General features: G+C 39.5%; 2 protein-coding genes across 3 annotated transcripts in view; one reads left to right on the plus strand and one right to left on the minus strand.

The window, feature by feature from the left end:
- The window catches only part of LOC143282440 (uncharacterized), an 8,908-nt gene extending 3,730 nt beyond the window's left edge, over positions 1 to 5,178 (plus strand). For both annotated transcript variants that reach the window (XM_076588082.1, XM_076588081.1), the window contains exon 4: positions 1,379 to 5,178. In XM_076588082.1, the coding sequence (XP_076444197.1) occupies positions 1,379 to 2,518 (1,140 nt within the window). In that variant the 3' untranslated portion in view covers positions 2,519 to 5,178. The remainder of the gene's footprint in view (positions 1 to 1,378) is intronic.
- Positions 5,179 to 5,667: 489 nt separating this feature from the next.
- On the minus strand, positions 5,668 to 18,840 carry LOC143282442 (uncharacterized). The gene is made up of 9 exons (XM_076588084.1): positions 18,602 to 18,840; positions 15,938 to 16,096; positions 14,275 to 14,365; positions 12,497 to 12,572; positions 11,585 to 11,707; positions 10,861 to 10,983; positions 9,442 to 9,630; positions 8,590 to 8,695; positions 5,668 to 8,084 (listed from the first exon to the last, which is right to left on the minus strand). Exons 2-9 carry the CDS (start codon positions 16,080 to 16,082, stop codon positions 7,618 to 7,620), a joined length of 1,320 nt encoding a protein of 439 aa, XP_076444199.1. The 5' UTR covers positions 16,083 to 16,096; positions 18,602 to 18,840; the 3' UTR covers positions 5,668 to 7,617.
- Between the last annotated feature and the right edge of the window lie 729 nt (positions 18,841 to 19,569).

Consider the following 19,569-nt stretch of genomic DNA (forward strand, 5'->3'; position numbering starts at 1 on the left):
AGAGAGGGAAAGAGATATCGGGAGGGGGGAGGAGGAAGAGAGAGGAGGTGACATACAAGCAGATACAGAGAGATAGACTGGAGGAGGGGGTGGTGGAGGAAAAAAGAAGAAGAAAGGAAACAAAGTTGGAGAGAAAGAGAAACGTACAACATTGCACAGAGAGAGAGAGAGTGAAACTGATGTCGTTTGCAGTAAAATTCCATTCGGACCATGTCACAAAAAGGTTATACTAGTCTAAAAAAAGAAAAGAAAAAAAAGAATGAAAGTGTGTGCGGTGAAATGATTTTTTTTTTAATAATGTTTTTGAGCTGGCAACTCATTTTCAGCTACCGAAACAGGGGTAAAAAGGCCTGAAATGTACACAACAAAGCAAAATGCACCCAGCTGTTAAATGTTAATTACACAAACTTTAACTTCTGGACAATGTATATATATATACTTCTTTTTTTTCTTTTCTTTTTTTCAGTAAATCAAGAATCGAGCAGAAGTCGAAATGTTGGACGTTTAATATTTTTACGAAAGCTAAATTACTTCTGGCACTCTTTTTCAAACAATACTGCTTTTAGCCTGCCTGATTTAATTATGTACATTGAACAAATTGAAACATCTATGGATAGGACTGAAGACAGACCAAAACAGTTCCTTCTCTGTGATATCTCAAATTTCTGAGGATTACAGGAATCAAAGAATTGCAACGCTGCCATCGCTTTTTGTTCCACTTTTCTCATGTCGATCAGCACGTTCATAATGATGAAATCCACAATGTGCAGGTATTCAGGAGAAGTCAATAACTATTCCTTTCATTTGAATACAATGAATTAAAAAGTTTATTCCAATAATCATATTTGCATTTTGTTAATACAACTTGATGTTAAGCATCTCGCCCGGGAACAGGCTGAGAATCTACACAAAGCAATTTCATTAAAGGTCAGTGGCAAATTTGTTAGACATTATGAAAAATTGAAACCCATTTACATGGGTAAATTGATTTTCCAACTCTGTTTTGTTTCACTGTACCTTTTTTGCCTGTGCGTGAGGTAATGGGAGACCTAAGGATTGGCTTGAATGAAGGTATGTAGGCTGTGTGTGTATAATTCTTACTGCGCTTAAAAATCACCACCCCTACAAGTGCAATCGCAAAGCAATAATAATAATGATAACGGAGGACGGTTGTCTAAGCTCTGTACCTTTCAGAGATGAATGTTTCTGTCCTTGTCGATTATTTTCCATTCAAGTTAAACGTTTTATGATCGCCAGACTCAGTTTCGAAATGATCGTGCATGTGAAAAATATATGTAAATGACTGTGGCCTGCTCCAAGCACGTGAATAACCTACCGTTCAGTAAAAACCACGTCATGACAAACCCGTTATTTTCAGGTGGGTGTAATCAGACGTCGGACGACAGATCAGCAGCACGAAAGACTGACCCCGGCAGAAGTGGGTCAGAGGTTTGAGCGTCGCCTCCAGCACTTGAAGGAAGCATGTCTGAAGTACAGAAACTCGTCCATGTTTCGCCCTTTAAGCAAAAAGACCGACGGCTCTAATCCAGGCCTACATGTAGATCCCTACTGGCCAGTGATGAACGTTAGCGTGGATTACTGTCCTATTGAGAAAACGGGCTCCACAACATGGCGCAGACTCTTCGGGTCTCTCTACAAAGCGATGAATAGCCGTGGTATAAAGCAAACTAAAAATGCCAGCAACGCTAAAAATGTCAAATTCCTTTTCGTGCGCGACCCGTATTATCGTCTATTATCGGCCTATACAGACAAGCTGTTTTGCCCTAACACCATCTATTGGAACCTGGGGAAATACATTGTGAAGAAGTTCCGACCGAACCCCACAGAGCACAGTCTGGCTTGCGGCCATGACGTGACGTTCCCGGAGTTCATACGGTACATCATCCACTCCCAGGAGACCGGGCAGGCTCGTGACGGTCACTTTGTGCCCACCCATGACCACTGCGCTCTGTGCAACGCCTCATACGACTACATCGGTCACCTGGAGACTCTGAGCGAGGACGTGCCCTACCTGCTGAACGCCATTCAGTCTCCTGTCAGCCTCCCCGCCAACTTCGACAGCCACACCCTCTATGACAATGCCGGCTGGGTCCTGAAAAAGATGACGCAGGGGGTTAAGAACTGCATGAGCATGAAAGAAGCCTGCCTCCGACTGTGGAAGAAATGGCACGTGCGGGGCATCATCAGCAAGACGGAGTCCCTCCCAGTGACTGCCGAGGAAGCTGAGGTTATCTCCGACACCAACTTTGTCAACCGGTCCCTTCAGGCCTTGGCCAGGTCCGGACCCAAATGGGAGAGGAGGCAGCAGGAAACGGAGGCGTTGAGAGAGGCCTTCGCTACCGTGCCCATGGAGGACAGACTCAGGTTACAGAAATTGTTGACTCTGGACTTTGAACTGTTCGGTTTCGATCCCGCTCCCGTGACGGTATTCCCAGCCGGCGGCAGCACTGAATATTACGTCAGTGACTATCGCTATTTCGATTTAAAGAATGACTGATAGTTTAAAATTCCTTTTAATTTCTGGAAATATTAAACATTAAGCGAAACTTTTTTTTCTTTTTTTTTCTTCATCTTTTTATAAATAAAGTTCACATTCGCAATATTTGCTGGAAAAATAAATTAATTTTCTATGTCGTTTACAAGCCATGTTGAAATTGTTTGTGAAATAAATTACGTCCGCATTTGCACAGAACATCTCTGTTGTGGATTTTGACTAAGTACACTATCGGGCCATTTTCCCTTTGACGTGGGTCAGAAACCTCCTGCTGTTTATGTGGACAGACATGTTATGTTACTGTAGCCTGACCAATGTCAACAGGTAAGCCATGAAGGTTTAGAACTCTTCCTGTTGCGCTTGTATGTCCAGTTTCATCGATCTGCACATTTAGCCTATGTCCTCGTATGCGCCTGTATGTCTGCTTATTGCACATGTGTACATTCGAATATTGCACCAGTATGACTTTCCGTGCTGCATCTGCAAGTATACTTTCTTCGTACTGCGCCTTCATGTCTTCGTATTGCATCTACAGGTCTTCATACTGCGACTCGGTGTCTACTTTCTTTGTATTGTCTATGTCTGCCTTTGCATGCCTCATGTCTGTCTTCATATTGCACCTGTATGTCATCGTATTGCACCTATGTGTCTCGGCTTATATCACAGATTGACATAAGATTACATTTGGGCCAACAGCAAAGTGAGAGCTGTATTATCAATGGTTTCTCCAGTCAATGGGAAATCATTTACAGCTTAGTCTTTTGTGAAGGATTATGACTCTCAAACTAGGAGGCAAAATTGCACTGGCTCTTAGTGCTGCAGCCTTGTGGGCTAGTTGGCCTTTGGGAACCATCCCAACGCCGACTGTCCTGAAACCCACTTGGCCGAGAGTGTGGATGTAACTTGGGCAAGACACTCTCCACTATAATCAAATTCTAGCCCAAATAGTCGGAACAGCAGTTGCCTCCTCTGCTGTTCTGATGGTCATAGTCGGACACTACTGACTATCATAAAAAACAACAACCTATGTGTCATCCCGTATTGCAGCTGTGTAAAAGAAAATATGTCTTCGTATTGCACATGCATGTCTTCGTGTTACATCTGTATGGTATGGTATGGTGTACGTCTTCGTATTGCGCCCGCATATAATCGTATTGCACCTGTATGTCTTGGTCTTGCACCTGTTTATCATCGTACTGCACATTAATTTTGTGTCTTCATATTGTACCTGAAGGTCTTCGTGATGCATATCCGTTTTCGTATTGCATCTGCATGACTCCAACTTATATCTGTATGTCTTCGCACTACACCTGTATGTCATCGTACTGCACTTGTGTATCTTCGTATTGCACCTGTATGTCTTCGTATTAACACCTGTAGCCCAATGTCTGTGTTACACCTGCATGTCTTTCCATTCATCTGTATGTCATTGTGTTGCACGAGTATGAAATCGTATTGTACCTTATCTTCGTGTTGTACCTGCACATCTTTGTATTGCGCATTTATGTCTTTGTATTGCATCTATGTGTTGTTTTTACCTGTGTGCCTTTGTATTGCGTCTTATTTCTTCCTATTGCATATCAATATTTGATTGATACTATAGCCTACCTGAACGTCTTTGTATTGCATCCGAAATGTCTTCGCATTCCACCCGAATGTCCAGTTCTTCGTGCTGTACCTAAATGTCCTCGTGTTTTTAAATAACATTGAGTGATTCGAAACAGACCATGATTTTTAAAGCTTTCTTTGGTCGCGAGTAGATCTTTTGTGGAGGGGTATTAGCGACGGACGTGTTGTAGATTATTGGGGAAAATCAAGACGTAAAAAACGCGAGTTAAGAGTTCGGTACAAGCAAGCCATCCATCGCCTCCGGAGGAAGAGGATCGAGAAGGCAAAGAAGTGGGATTCGCTTTCAGAATGAAAAAAAAAAAAGTTTCTAGTCAGGCCCAGTGATGGGTTTGAAAGGATGGAATTTTAGTCATAGTGGTTAGGTCAGTGTGACAAAGTGCTGCACATTGTGGAGAGGTCTGGTCGTCATGATCATGATCATACAAGATGGGCTGGAGATTTCGAAGGGAGTCATCAAATGCTTTTCTACAAAGGGGATTAACACTTTTTTTCCCCCATCTGTATGTTGCGAAACATCTTACGTGTGGTTTTTGTTGTTTTGTTTTTTGTTTAGTATTTTAGTGGGTTTTTTTGGGGGGTGGATGGGGGAGAGGGGTATTTGTTTTCGTTTGTTGTTGTTTTTACACACACACACACACACACAAAAGAAAGAAAAACTTTGGAAGAAAGCAACATATTTTGTCTAGTATGGACCCTGTCTGTGTGTTCACTTTTCTTGGAATCTGGAGAAATCAGCCAGTGTATGCACGCGCACACACACACACATTTGGACAGTTTAAGACATGATAGTAATTGTGCTATTTTGTTTCGTATTTTTTACCGTCCTGATCTGACATTGATGCATGTACCCATACTGTGTAAATAGATCACCGTGTGATTGTTCGTTTCTGTGTGGTGTGGCAATACCCCAGATTTCTTTCATGGGGAAGTTGACAATTTGTTTCTGTATTACGTGTTTTCCAATGAATCTAAAATGTGACCCAGTTTCAGTAAGTAATCGTATCTATATAATATGGGTGAAATTAAAACGGTGGATTCCATATCTGGCCTTTTTTTTTCAGGCCTTACATTTGTTGGTACGCTGTGTGTGTGTGCGCGAGCACGCGACCGAGAATGCGTCCATGTTCATACACACGTTTACTTGCCACACACTTCATGCCGGCCGCTCGTGTGCGTGTGCGAATGCGTGTGTATACATGTAATTTGTATACATAGTGATACCTGTGTGTTGCCGGTCTGTATGTGTGCGTGAGTGCATGTGCAAGTGTGTGTGCTTAGTCACCTCTAACAGTTAAACACAATCAAAGCGCAAGGGATTTCCCATAAAATGTACTTAGAAGTCATCTACACTATAAACCACTTGATGAGAAAGCAATCTAAGTTGTGATATAAAACCTTTGAAACATTTATTGTGAATCAATGTTTTAACTTTAAAGAAAATCCCTGATATACCCAACTTCCCCCACTAAAAAGAAAACAGCTGGGCAAAGGACACACTGCACACAACTTCTGCATTCAAAAAACAATTTTTTTTTCTGCATTCAAAAAACTTTCTTTTTTTTTTTTCAAGTATGCCTGCATATCATCTGTATATACATATAAGTGTGTTTGTGTGAGTGCATGTGCTGTGAAACATGGACAACGTATTGCCATCACATTCAACAACTTGAGCCGTTTCACCAGAGATGCCTATGACAGATCCTCGGCATAAAGTGGCAAGACAGGGTTGCAACCTCCAGGAGCTAGAGAGGAGTGGCCTGCCCAGCATCAAAAGCCTGCTGATCCAGTGCCAGCTACGGTGGACAGGACACGTTGTCCGCATGACAGACAGCAGGATCCCGAAGATCCTTTTGTATGGCCAGCTGAAGGAAGGCCACCGTGAACTTGGAAGACCCTGCAAGCACTTCAAGGACACTTAGACAAACCTCAAAGCCTGTGAAACTGATGCCCTTGACCGCTCTCACTGGAGGATGCTGTGCTAACACGTTTGAAAACAAGTGAACGCTGGTCATTGAGAAGCATGAGCGAAGGAAGCAGGGCTCAACTTCTGGAGACGTTTTCCCTTGCAACACCTGTGGGAAGTGCTGCGCATCCAGAATTGGCCTCGTCTCCCATATGAGGACACACACTGACAGATAAACCTGCCTGCCTACTTGTCTGACGGGAGACTCCATCATGTGCGAGCATGTGTGTGCATGCATGCATGTGCTCTGTACATGCATGTTGCAAACTAGTGTACTGGATGCATAGCTTTTTTTTTTGCTTTTTTTTTTTTAAAGGCACATACATAATCATATGCATACTTCAAAGATTTATTACTGCAAAACTGCAATAACACAGCATGACTCAACATGAAAAAAAAAAGAAATCAACTCACTGTTTTCATACAATTCCAGGAATAAAATAAGACCTGAACACAAATGTGAAACCATGGAGCAGGTATTCTCTGGTTAATCCAAACCCTTCCTTTTTATTGTTGATCTCCAGTGAACACATCAGTTCAGGAAGGTCTTTCAAGACATTCTTTTATTCCTTTTTTTTTTCTTTCAATACAATATGAACTTGGCGAGTTACTGCTCTGTCACACTCAGCAGGATAATTACAGTTTAAAAAGGTTTACGGTCCCATAGTCTTTTATGGTCATAATAATAATAATGTACATTTTTAAAGCGGCAGATTATTCATGTTTACATAGGGGCAGTGAATTCATTCAGTGTGTCAAGGACTCAGCACAGGAAAGCAGATCCAATCCTCTTTGATCTTCCCTGACTGAAGTCAGGTCCACATTCACACCCGAGCTGAGTGAGGAAACCTGGAGAAGTGCCTTTCCCAGAGACCACCATGCATGCCAAAAAAGTGCCTCCAAGTCTGACCATAGTGAAATGATGGCCTGGTGGTAACGTGTTCGCCTAGGAAGCGAGAGAATCTGAGCACACTTATTCGAATCCCAGCACAGTTGCCAGTATTTTCTCCCCCTCCACTAGACCTCAAGTAGTGGTCTGAACGCTAGTCATTCAGATGAGACAATAAACGGAGGTCCCATGTGCAGCATGCACTTAGCACACATAAATGAACCCATGGCAACAAAAGTGTTGTCCCTGGCAAAATTCTGCTGAAAAATCCACTTCAATAGGAAAACAAATAAAAAGAACTGCTGGCAGGAAAAAATACACAAAATGGGTGGCGCTCCCAGAGTAGCGACCTGCTCTCTCCCAAGGGAAAGCAGCATGAATTTCACACAGAGAAATCTTGTTATGACAAAAAAGAGTAATACGATACAATACAATACAATACAATGGACCAGAAGTTCTACACCTAACCGATTCTGCCAAAGCACCATCACCTCTGCAATGCCAGGCTGTAAACATGATGCATGAATGTTTCAGCCAAGGTTATCACAGTACAGTGTCAGGGAATCAGTGCCCTCCACTCTCTTCCATGTCCCCTCCACCCCCACCCCCACCCCTGCCCAGTCAACTGTCTTCTCTTTCTGTTTTGTCTCTGCGTTCATCTGAGATCTGCTCTGTGTCCTGGGTATCATCACTTGGGACCAACGCATCCAGTACATCTTTTGGCTGGCTGGTTACATCTGTTACAGCATCTGGCTGCTCAGCTGCCTCCGATGCAACTTGTAGCGGGTTGGGTACATCTGATACAGCTTCTGGCTGGCTGGTTGCCTCTGCTGCAACTTCTGGCTGGCTGGTTGCCTCCAATACAACTTGTGGCTGGTTGGTTGCATCTAGAATTTCTGGCTGGCTGGCTACACCTGATACAACTTCTGGCTGGCTGGTTACATCTGATACAACTTCTGGCTGGCTAGTTACATCTGATACAACTTGTGGCTGGTTGGCTGCGGCCGATACAACTTCTGACTGGTCAGTCAGCAACACAGCATTGTCCTGTGCTTCTCTGCTGGCAGAAGCCTGGGTGGATAGGTTGTCTGCACAACAAAACATTGCCTTACAGTTTGCTGTACTTCCACACTCACATTACCAAGTTTCTGCAACTCTGTGCACAAAGTTACAGTCACTACTTTCACATGTTATACATATGCTCACATATGTGTGTATACATGTATGTGTGTGTGTGTACGTTTGTTGTGTGTGGGTGTGCATGTTAGAGTGTAAGCGTACGCATGCACAAGCATAACATGTATATGTATACACATCTAAATTACCACTGTGTTTTTTTTTTTGTACATGATTTCCAATTCATGTTTGTATTTATACAGACAGCACTACCCCCACCCCCATTATTCTTTGTGATCCTGGTACACTTGGTAATAAAGAAAAATTCTAAATAAATCTAAAACATGACATAAAACTTCACAGCACCATTCTTTAACCTTACCATATGGAGAAACTGGTTACAGAGATAAATAAATTTATACACATCTAAAACATGACACACAAAGCTTCACAGAGCCATTCTTCATTCAGCCATACCATGTGGAGAAACTGTGGTGACAGGGATTCCCAGCTTCTTGGCTCGTTTCTCCATAGCAAGGCGCCGGTTCCTTTCTATTCTCTCCAACACTTCTGCTGACATCCCCTGGACAGCATCAACACGTTTGTCAGAAAAACACCAAAACCAGACTCCCAAATGCCCTTGGTGCTTGAGTTTTCACATGTACTTTCACCAACAAGCAAAATATTCAACATGACATGGCAATATTTTGTTATGGTGGCAACAAGATCTAACTGATATTCTTTCTGAAGTTAACCATCATGTTTCATCTCTTCTGGTGTTATAGTTTGATGGCTTACTTGATGGACTGTACATCCACAGAAAAAAGTGTTACAAGCAAGGGTGTAAGTGACTGAAAGGCAAATACAATTAAAACTGATAAATTTGTTCTTCTCAAACCGCTTGACAGCAAGAGAGAGAGGAGGGAGGCTGAACTGTATCAATTAAAATGGGTTTTTTAAACAAATAAAATAAGTACTCAGACTTTTTAAGGAATTGTAAATACAATGACCACAAAAAGATAGGTGTGTATGGTGTATCAGGTGGTCCAAAACACAGGTCAGCTTTCTTGCTCACTCTCAGAGACACGACATTGTGGAAGCAGCTTGTGTGCTGCACATGCATTGACTGTTTGTATTTGTAATAATGTCTTGGTGTATATATGTTGTCTTTTTTCTCTTCTGTGTCTGTATGTGCTGTTTGCCATTAAGCATGACTGTATATAAATATCTACTGTTCCATCATGTTAGGCACTTTTAGTGCCCATTATATGGAGAGTTTACACCATACATATACTGCATATTATAATTCTGTCTTGTTAACAAACTCACTTTGCCTGACGACACTTCAGAAGAGGCCGTGCTGTGTGACTGCGTAGCAAGCAAAGAGTTGTCCCCCCTGGCAGGACTGGAGACACTGGCAGCCCTTCCACCTTCCTGCCCCCTGCTGCCACACACCTCTGCTTCCATCTCTTCCTCCTCCTGTATCAGCGCATCAAACAGCTCTTCTGCGCTTGGATTCTGCCGCAACAAATAGAGAAAAGATGAAACAAGCAGCAAGTCATGCAGTGATAAAAATTGTGTCACCTAGGTCTTTCTTACATCCTCATTACTCTTTTATGATTGATGGTTTACTGCAATCAGAGAACCAGGCTTTTACACAAAACTGACAGACATGGAGGAATGTGGTGAACAGTTCTGAGCTGCTTCCCAATGACTCTTCAAAGAGACAAGAGAGAAGAAGATAATTATTGTATTTTATTGCAGTATTGCATTCTATGATATTGTACTGTACTGCATTGTATTCTATTTCTTTTTTGTCACTACAGATTTCTCTATGTGAAATTCAGGCTGCTCTCCCTAGGGACAGCACATAGTTACAGTGAAAGCGCCACCCTTTTTTTCTTTTCTTTTTTTTTATTTGCCTGCAAGTGTATCTGTTTTCCCATCAATGTGAATTTTTCTAAAGAATTTTGCCAGGGAAAACCATTTTGTTGCTGTGGATTTTTTCATATGCACTAGGAGCATGCTGCACACAGGACTACAGTTTTTCGTCTCATTAAAAGATTAACAGATCTTCCTATGATTTACAAAGGGATGCTGGTCTGAGCTGATAATGTTTTCATGTACGGACTTATATGGTCATATTTTTGAGCTGAGGTTGTGTATCGTGTCACATTTTCTGCCTTATTCAAAACTACAGGCCATAATTATTTTCACCCCTGCCCCTCCCCCTATCTCCAACCCACCACTCAATTTCAGACTTTATCTCTGTCTTAGACCTGTTCAGAATAATGTAATTTATAAGACTATGTCACAATTCAGGTGACCTGTTTTCAATACTAGCTGTTGCTCTGCCTGCTGTCACTGTGTAGAACTATTTCATAATTTTTTGTGTTTAAAACAAATGCATAATCTATCAGATATATAATTATAGCTTGGATTACAATATAACAGTTCAACTTCACAATCACTGAATGAGTTTGGGGGGGAAATATTAATAAATTAAATTAAAATTAAAAATAAAAAATAAAAATATATATATAGAATTTAAATAAATAAATAAATAAATCAGTGCTAAATTTAAGAAAAAATAATCATAGAAAAAATATTTAGAAACAAAATTCCTTTCCACAGGTTCACAAAAAAGAAAAATAAACAAACAAAACTATGTCACCAAGACAAGACATTTCTTGGGAAACAGAAATCTGAGCATCAAAATCTATTGATTATAGGTAGAAATGACAGCACCTGTTTAGAAGGCAGATTTTGAGCTTTGTCAGTGTCTTCATCTTCTCCTTCTTCACCATCCCCTCTGCTGACTGTGTCGCTTCCAAGAACAGGCAAGTCCATTCGCATTTTTTTAATACAAGTCTGCAAACAAGAAAAAAGGAGGGACACTTTTATATGTGTGTAAAAAAGAAGGAAAAGGTGTAACCAATCTGACTTGAAAATGCAAGATCTCAAAAATCTGTTACCATACGTTGCTGTTTCTTCACAATGTGTGGTTACAAACTGTGATAATCTCTGCTGTTCACACTGCATTGTTGCAGATAATTCCTTTGCTGATCTTATGCTTACATGTGTTTTAAGCAGTCTCTGGCACCTTCTACTTTTTTTTTATGCATGTGGACATAACTGCTAATCAAAGTTATTCTATGTTTGTTATATGTATGATGAGCGTTCACTGTTTGTTTTGTATGTTTTGTGTGTATGAACAAATATTGGTGTTCAAATGTTTGGCTGGATGTCTGTGCGGGATTAGGCATTCAGTTTTTGTTTTAGAATTAAAATACATGTTTTACACATACGTTTTTACACTGAACAGCTCAACAAGCATGTTTAATAAGGAAAGGTGCTACATAAATTATCATTTTTAGCATAAGTTGTAGCCACCCTTAACTGTTCAGAAATAATGTTCATACTGACATGTGACCATGTGGGTCAGAAATAATCTCTCTGACACTCATCCCACCTGCACATCCCGCTTAGCACCCAGTCGCTCCACTCGCTCCAGGACCTCATCAAAGGGCATCTTGGGAAACAGGCGGTGACCCCAGTGTTCCAGGTAACGCATTACTACGCGAAGGTCATCCACCTGGAAACAGGTGAAACAAGGAAAACACAGTAGTAACACACTGATGTAAACTGACCAACGCATAAACAAGAGCTGTTATTTGTGGTCAACATGCAACTCTGAATATAAAGCACATGCCTAAATCTATTGAAAAAAAAAAAATTTAAAAGATGGATGAAAATTCTTAGAATAAGGCACACTGGAAAACTGCTGCTTCCTCTGACTCATTATTTATTTCATTAGCTAATTTTTCCACTGTCGATCAACACACACAAAACTGAACTACAGGCATCCACAAACTGCAAACTGTTTCACTGTCATCCAGCCACTTGCTAGAATCTGTGTCATGGCTAAAAGTCTACAAACCAAAATTTTCACCCTGAAAATACGTCTTTTAGTGATATCTTTTACCACTTGACCATCATGTGTACACAGGGTCTCAACAGCAGGACTATACGGTGGAATACAGGCAGGTAGACATGTCAGCAAGTACTGCTCAGCTGAAACAACTGAGAATGAAAAAACTTTTGGCAGCAGACTAAGTGCTGTCATCTGTTTATATATATACAAGTAATTCCAGCTGAAGAAAAAATTGAGTTTAACAAATATAAATTTTCATTTCATTTTGGAAAAATAATGGATGAAGGAGAGCAAAAATAATCAATATCTAAAAACCAATCTATGTTTTCATTTGTCAGTAATAATACTGATATCAATGGACTTCAACACCATTACCACTCAGTTATCTATTGTCAGCAACAAGTATCGCTCTGTTATTCATTGTAAATAGACAACTCACTGACATCTTACCTCATGCCCTTTGCCTTTCAGCTTCACATCTTTGAAGATTCGAGGCAAAATGGGAATGCCTCTCTCCCCAATCAGTCTGCAATTCACAAACCATAATAAAGAAAGACACAACAAAAACAGTAAATAAAACACACAACAAAAACGGTAAATTTTAGAAAATGAGAAACAACCACACCAATATTGTGTGTATACATGAATACAAACACAAACACTAGAAGTAGAAGCTGAGTATGCCGACAACAAATAAGTTATGCTGACAACGAATCTTATTCTTTAACTAAGTTGAACACTCACACACACACACTGCCAGTGTATACAAACACTGTGGCACAAGCAATAAAAAAAACACCAAAAAAAACCTGCAAACATACAAAAATATTCTATTATCATTTACTATGGTACTATTAAAGAGAAAAATTACTGATCATTTTTAGCTCACAGATCATGTATTCAGTTTTCAAACACTATGACTCCTATGAGTATATAAAATAAATCTTTTGGTTGTCCTTTTGAGTATGATAGTATGTATATTTATCATATGTGTGTCCATGGTAAATTAAACAAAAATCATTTATCTTGAAATACTTTGTCAACACAAATGTTTTATTTCATTAAGCATCTGGTTTATTTTGTTTAGCCACCAGATCCACAAGATTTTCTTGGGTCATTTCCTGATCATTGCTAGATGATGTTTGTGTTGATGGGATTAGCGTTCAGCATGACAGTCTATTTCTTGTTCACAGAAAAGGAAATTTTCTATCTAAAATTACGTTAAAGTGGCATACTTACTGTGACCCACTAGTGCAGACTCTGGCAGGGGTCTGACATTCCTGTCCTATTCAAACTACTATCTGCCTATGCAGAGAAAACGAAAGTAGCTACAGCCGACATCACACACAACAATAGCCAACCAATGCACATTCCACATATACAATGTCCAGCACCAACAGTGATAATTAGTATCACAATACTTAAAACATCACAGTACTTAAAACCAATCCCAATACTTAAAACTGGTCACAGACAAACCAGAGAAAGTGTATCATACATGTTGTGTGCACCCCAGTAGATAACAAACCAGGAAGACAGTGTATCATGTGTGTGTGTGTGTGTGTGTGTGTGTACGAAAGACAACCGACCAGGGTGAGTGTATCATGTGTGTGTGTACGAGAAAAGACAACAGACCAGGGTGACAGAGTATCGTGTGTGTGTGTGTGTACGAGAAAAGACAACAGACCAGGGTGACAGAGTATCATGCGTGTGTGTGTGTGTGTGTGTGTACGAAAGACAACCGACCAGGGTGACAGAGTATCATGTGCATATGTGTGTGTGTGTGTGTGTGTACGAAAGACAACTGACCAGGGTGAGTGTATCATGTGTGTGCGTGTATGAGAGAAGGCAACAGACCAGGGTGACAGTGTATCATGTGTGTGTGTGTAAGAGAAAAGACAACAGACCAGGGTGACAGAGTATCATGTGCATGTGCGTGTGTGTGTGTGTGTGTGTACGAGAGAAGACAACAGACCAGAGTGACAGTGTATCATACATTGTGTGTATACAAGACAACAGACCAGCGTGATACTGATTGTGTACCACATGTGTGTGTGTGTGCACGCATGCACGCACGCATGTGTGTGTGTGTGTGTGTGTGTGTGTGTGTGCATGAGAAGACAACAGACCAGAGTGACAGTATGTCATTCACAGCATATACACAAGATGACAACAGACCAGAGTGACAGTGTATCATGTGTGTGTGTCTACAAGAGAAGACAACAGACCTGACACTGTCCAGTTTGGGCATGGGTCTTTTCACAGTGTTCTTGGAGGCTCCCTTCATTCCCTTCAGCTTGTCCAGCACCTTCTTGTTTTCTGCAACACAAACATTACACATAATAGTTTTAATACACTTCACTCTTTACTCTCTTTCTGCAAATGTCAGGAACCTATGCATGCTATCGTGCCCGGACTATGAGCATGTTCGATCCCCACAGGTGGGTTTTCACTTTTTAAGCCATGGCCAGCTCCTTCCAAGAGATGAATGTATCTTATAATCTGTATATAAAGCTGCTTTCCAAACAGAACAGGACATGACAATTGTGTCATGCATTTTCATTACCTTGAGTCATTTGGGCAAGGAACTTTCAGATTGCCCCATCCAAGACGTGTTATCAAAATCCAATATTTTGTTTCAATCTAAAATTTTATTTTACTGAAGTGGCAGAGAGCATGCACATCAAGTTAATTATACTGGAGCTCAAATCAGAAAAGAGATAAAATCTGCAGAAGCAGTGTGCAATTTGAAACAGTGCCAAAAAAGTTTATACAACACAATTTGTGAATGGTATTGCAATTTTCTGTTCTTCAAATAGTGAAATGGTTATCAAAAGTGTTGCATCGTACTTTAGGCTGTAAATAGAAGCAAGTCATAATAAAAATGGACAGTGTAAACAGACTATTTTTGCAAAAGCAAATCTTTTTCCTTCCTCAGTGTCTGGCTGACATCCATGTCCTTTCCACCTTTCTTTGATTCTTATCTCATTCTCACTCTGAGTCTTTAATGTCTTGATCAAAGCTTCAATTTCAATAATCAATTTCTCATGGAGGCATCACTGTGTTCAGACAAAGCTATTGCTACATCACAACTGTTAGGCAGATGCCCGACAGCAGCATACAACCCTATGTAAGTCTGGCCTTGAGTGCATATGTATATATATTTGAGTACCTATCAGAATTGATTTCTTCTACAGAATTTTGTCAAAGGACAACACTTTAGTTGCCATGAGTTCTTTTACAGTGCATCAAGTCCATGCTGCACACAGGACATCAATATATCCTCTCTACCAAATGACTACACACTCAGTTTGATCTAATCTTCCAGTTCCAGTCAAACTTGGGAGAAAGGTGTGTGAGCAACAATCAAACATAGACCCTCACAGACAAAGTACTGGCACAGTGGCAGATATGCATCTTAACCATTGAGCCACCATCCTCTTTAGTTAACCAAAGAAATGTTCTCTTAAGTCACAGTTGGACTATGATAAAGCCATAGGTTGGGTACAACTTGTGTCAATGACTAGTGAGACAATAAAATTGACAAAATGAATAGTTATAATATAGAAATTGTAGTGCAACGTAGGTCTGTATCTGGAACATGTTAAAAAGATCATGCTTGTCAAAATGGTAAACAAAAATGAGAAACAGAACATGTATAGAACAAGTAACTTTAGCCTTGTTATTCATGGTTGTTTGTTTTTTTTATATCAAGGAAACCACTTGTGAATAATCTCAAGTGTAACTATTCTGCTCAAATCTGATCCAATATATCCATTCATGCTTGCCTATTTCATCCTCAGCATATACAAATAAAATACACAATAAAATAAATTTTTAAATGAACTATTCTGCATAAATCTTCTGATTTTGTATTCCATTCAATCTTGCCTGTTTCATCCTCATTTTGTGCCCCTTGTCCTTCATTCTCCATGTCTGCCTCAGGCAAATCCGGCAACATCTGTGGAAGTTGGTCTTCATCCTCTTGGAGTTGTTCACCAAAGATGTCATCCATCTCCAATGATACCGACTCCATGGCAATGATTTATTCTGAAAATGGAGAGAAAAAATATTTTAAAATGTAATGGCATGCTTTCCATCAAAATAAAACTAAAGACTTTAGTAAAGTACCAACACGAAATTTGGGCTGAAACTGGATTTTTCTGTTTTAAGCTGAAAAGAAAAACTGAAGTGCTGCATTAACTAAAAAAACCCCCATACAAGATCAAGATGCATATAATACATATATATACAACAACAAAAATCTTTTATATATATATATATATATATATATATGTTGACTCAGCCACACCATTTCATACAAGAAGATATACTGAAAACCATAAAAAGTGTACACATTGTATCATAGTATACATGTGCAAACCATAAACTGTGTGTGATAAAGATTAACACACAGACACACTAACTTGACTGAGTCATGAGAACACATGACTTGCCTAAATCAGTAAATGATAAAAATTATACAACTGTGGATATTTATGTAGAATTTACATAGCATTCACACATGCATGCATGCATGCACATGCGCGTACACACACACACACACACAAACACACACATCGTTAAGATCAGATCTTTATACCAAATCTTTATACATATTATGCTTTTTTTTTACATCCTGCATTCAGGGCACCACACACACACACACACACACACACACACACACACACACATACAATAACACATCTCACTAAAGATCAGATCTCTGGAATGACCAAATTTTGATATATCATATGCTTTTTTACATCCTGCCCTCAGGGCAAAGAAAAAACAAGCCAAAACAACTAAAAAGAAAAAAAAGAACAATACCATAACATAACATGAAATGACAAAAGCAAAATTTTGATGAAACTGGGTACACACAATCACATACCAAATGCAACTGTATACATAACCATATCCAATACACTTTTGGTAAACATCTACAAATACACGTGCATACATACACACATACTTATATAAAATAGTCTATGTTGCTGTGGAAGAATGTCCAGTGATTTATAATTATCAGTGGTTAATGAGCTGGAGAGAGAGAGGAAGAGGTAGAGAGTGGCAGGCAGCAGAGACAAGACAAGACAAGACAAATTCTTAATTATCGAGGATAACAGATAAGCACTGGCGCACTTTTTTTCATCCAGTCCCCGCCCTGAAACAGTCTACACTACACAAAACTACATTATATATGTCACTGTATGCACTACACAATGCTACTTAAAGTCATAGAATGTGAATACTATACTACATAAACTGATAAAGGCATAAGCATGGTTAAAATAACACACACATACACACACACAGTGACAAAGAAACACACACACACACACACACACACAGAGGCACAAGCATGGTATTAATAATCAACATAAAAAAATATTTTAAAAAAACCAACAAACAAACAAAAAACCAGAACACATACACATTCTCTCTCTCTCTCTCTCTCTCTCTCTCTCTCGCACACGCACACTTACACACACATAGCATACATTGTGTATGTTAAAAAAAATACTATACTATTGTGAATATAAAACAGTAAGTCTAATAAAAGAAAAAAAAATACACATAGCAATAACAAGTGGGTTGGGGGAGGGGGGGTGCTCATTGCCAAAGGAAGCATAATTCAACATATAAATTAGTATGAGAATTAAAAATGTCACAGGTGAACGAGAGAGACAGACAGACAGACAGACAGAGGGAGACTCAGAGCGAGAGAGAGAATAAAACAATATCAAGTAATGAACAGATAACCTCATATTACATAGAACATGTGATAGAGAACAGCAGGTCAGTAAGAAAGACAAACATGCATTGTATCATCTAATCAACACACACACACACACACACACATATTTATAAATATATATATATATATATATATTTATAAATATATATATATATATATACGGACTATGCGTTTATCAGTACACATACATCAATACATTGAATTGACAATGGAGCAACTGGCAACTTCTGCATGAATATAACTACATTTAATGGAAAGAAATGAAAGAACCGAAGAAGTAAACAGAAGTAACATGCATTACAAACGAATGAAATATGAAATACTACTTCAATCCACACACATAAAAAACAGCGGTTCAATATGATGAGGTGGGGGAGTGGGGGGACCTGGGCAACCGTACACACCAAGAGTCAATCGGTATGAACAAAGTGGACATTACACTGTCATAACGTGGGAATGGTAATGTTTTTGAAGGTAGTAGGGCAGTGGTGTTGTCTGTTGCTGGGAGTGAGTTCCATAGAGTGGCGCCCGAGTAAACCAAACTGGATTCGAACAAATCAATTCTTGGGATTTGGGGGATTCCTTGATAAATTGACAGAGAATTTGTTTATCAGTGTTGGTGGTGCATTTCTTATCATAATCTTGTGCATTGTTGTTCCTTTGCTGTACTCTAATCTACGGACTAGAGGAAGAATATTCGCTTGTTTATAGTTTTGAGTCCAATAGGGATGACAGATAGACACTGAGACAGACAGACTGACAGACATACATGGAGCACATGAAAGCGGACTTACGGCGTCTGTGAAAACCGATCCAAATAATTTATTATTTGCTGTTGATCACTCAAAAGTCAAATATTTTCCAAAAGTGCTGGGCAACTCAGCGACTCGCTGATCAGGTCTTTCGTCCAGTTCGGACAGCGCGGGAAGTTGTATTGTGTTGTGTGCGCATGTCTACAGAGTATATGTATGAGAGTTGTTTTCTCTTGACTGTCCACAGAGCCCAAATCGATGTTGCAACGTTCGGCTATTTTTTGGCTGCGCCTTTCTCCAAACCTGTTTGTGCTGAGTAAATAAACAAATAAATGCTAATTTGGTTATTTTAAATTGAATATTTTTGTTTGTCTGTCTGCTTGTGATTTGGGGGGGGGGGGGGGGTGCACGAATAATTGACAAGCTCAGTCATTTTATCCGTCAAAATAATATTTCGTTTTTGTCAATAACTCATGTTTATCTCTGAGGTTCTTAAAAGTATTTATACTAGGTGCATGTTTGATATTGTTTGTTAATTTGTTCCAATAATTTGTTACTCTGTTTCTAAATGGAAACTTTCTGAGATTTGTTCTGGAATACTGCTTAAATATTTTATCTGTACTATTTCTTGTAGTGTCTACGTTCGGAGTACAAAAAAAGGATGCTTTGTTTACATCGTCAAACCCATTAAATATTTTGTACGTCTGTATCAAGTCCCCTCTTACTCTTCTTGCTTTAAGTGATGGTAGTTGTAACTACTTTAATCTTTCGATCTTGATATGCATAATCTTTTATGCTATAGACCAGCTTTGTTGCTCTTCTTTGAGCCCGTTCTGTGGCTTGTGACTGCTTTATTTGCGTTGGGTACCATACAGTGTTTCCATATTCTAGGATAGGTCTAACTAATTATTTATATAACCGTAAGAAGGTAACATCTATAAATGTAAATGCTCTTTTTATTATTCCAATCATTCTGTTCACTTTGTTTATGCTGTTTGTTATGCGTTTGT

The sequence above is a fragment of the Babylonia areolata genome, chromosome 5 (genome assembly GCF_041734735.1).
Source record: "Babylonia areolata isolate BAREFJ2019XMU chromosome 5, ASM4173473v1, whole genome shotgun sequence".
Lineage (NCBI taxonomy): Eukaryota > Metazoa > Mollusca > Gastropoda > Neogastropoda > Buccinidae > Babylonia > Babylonia areolata.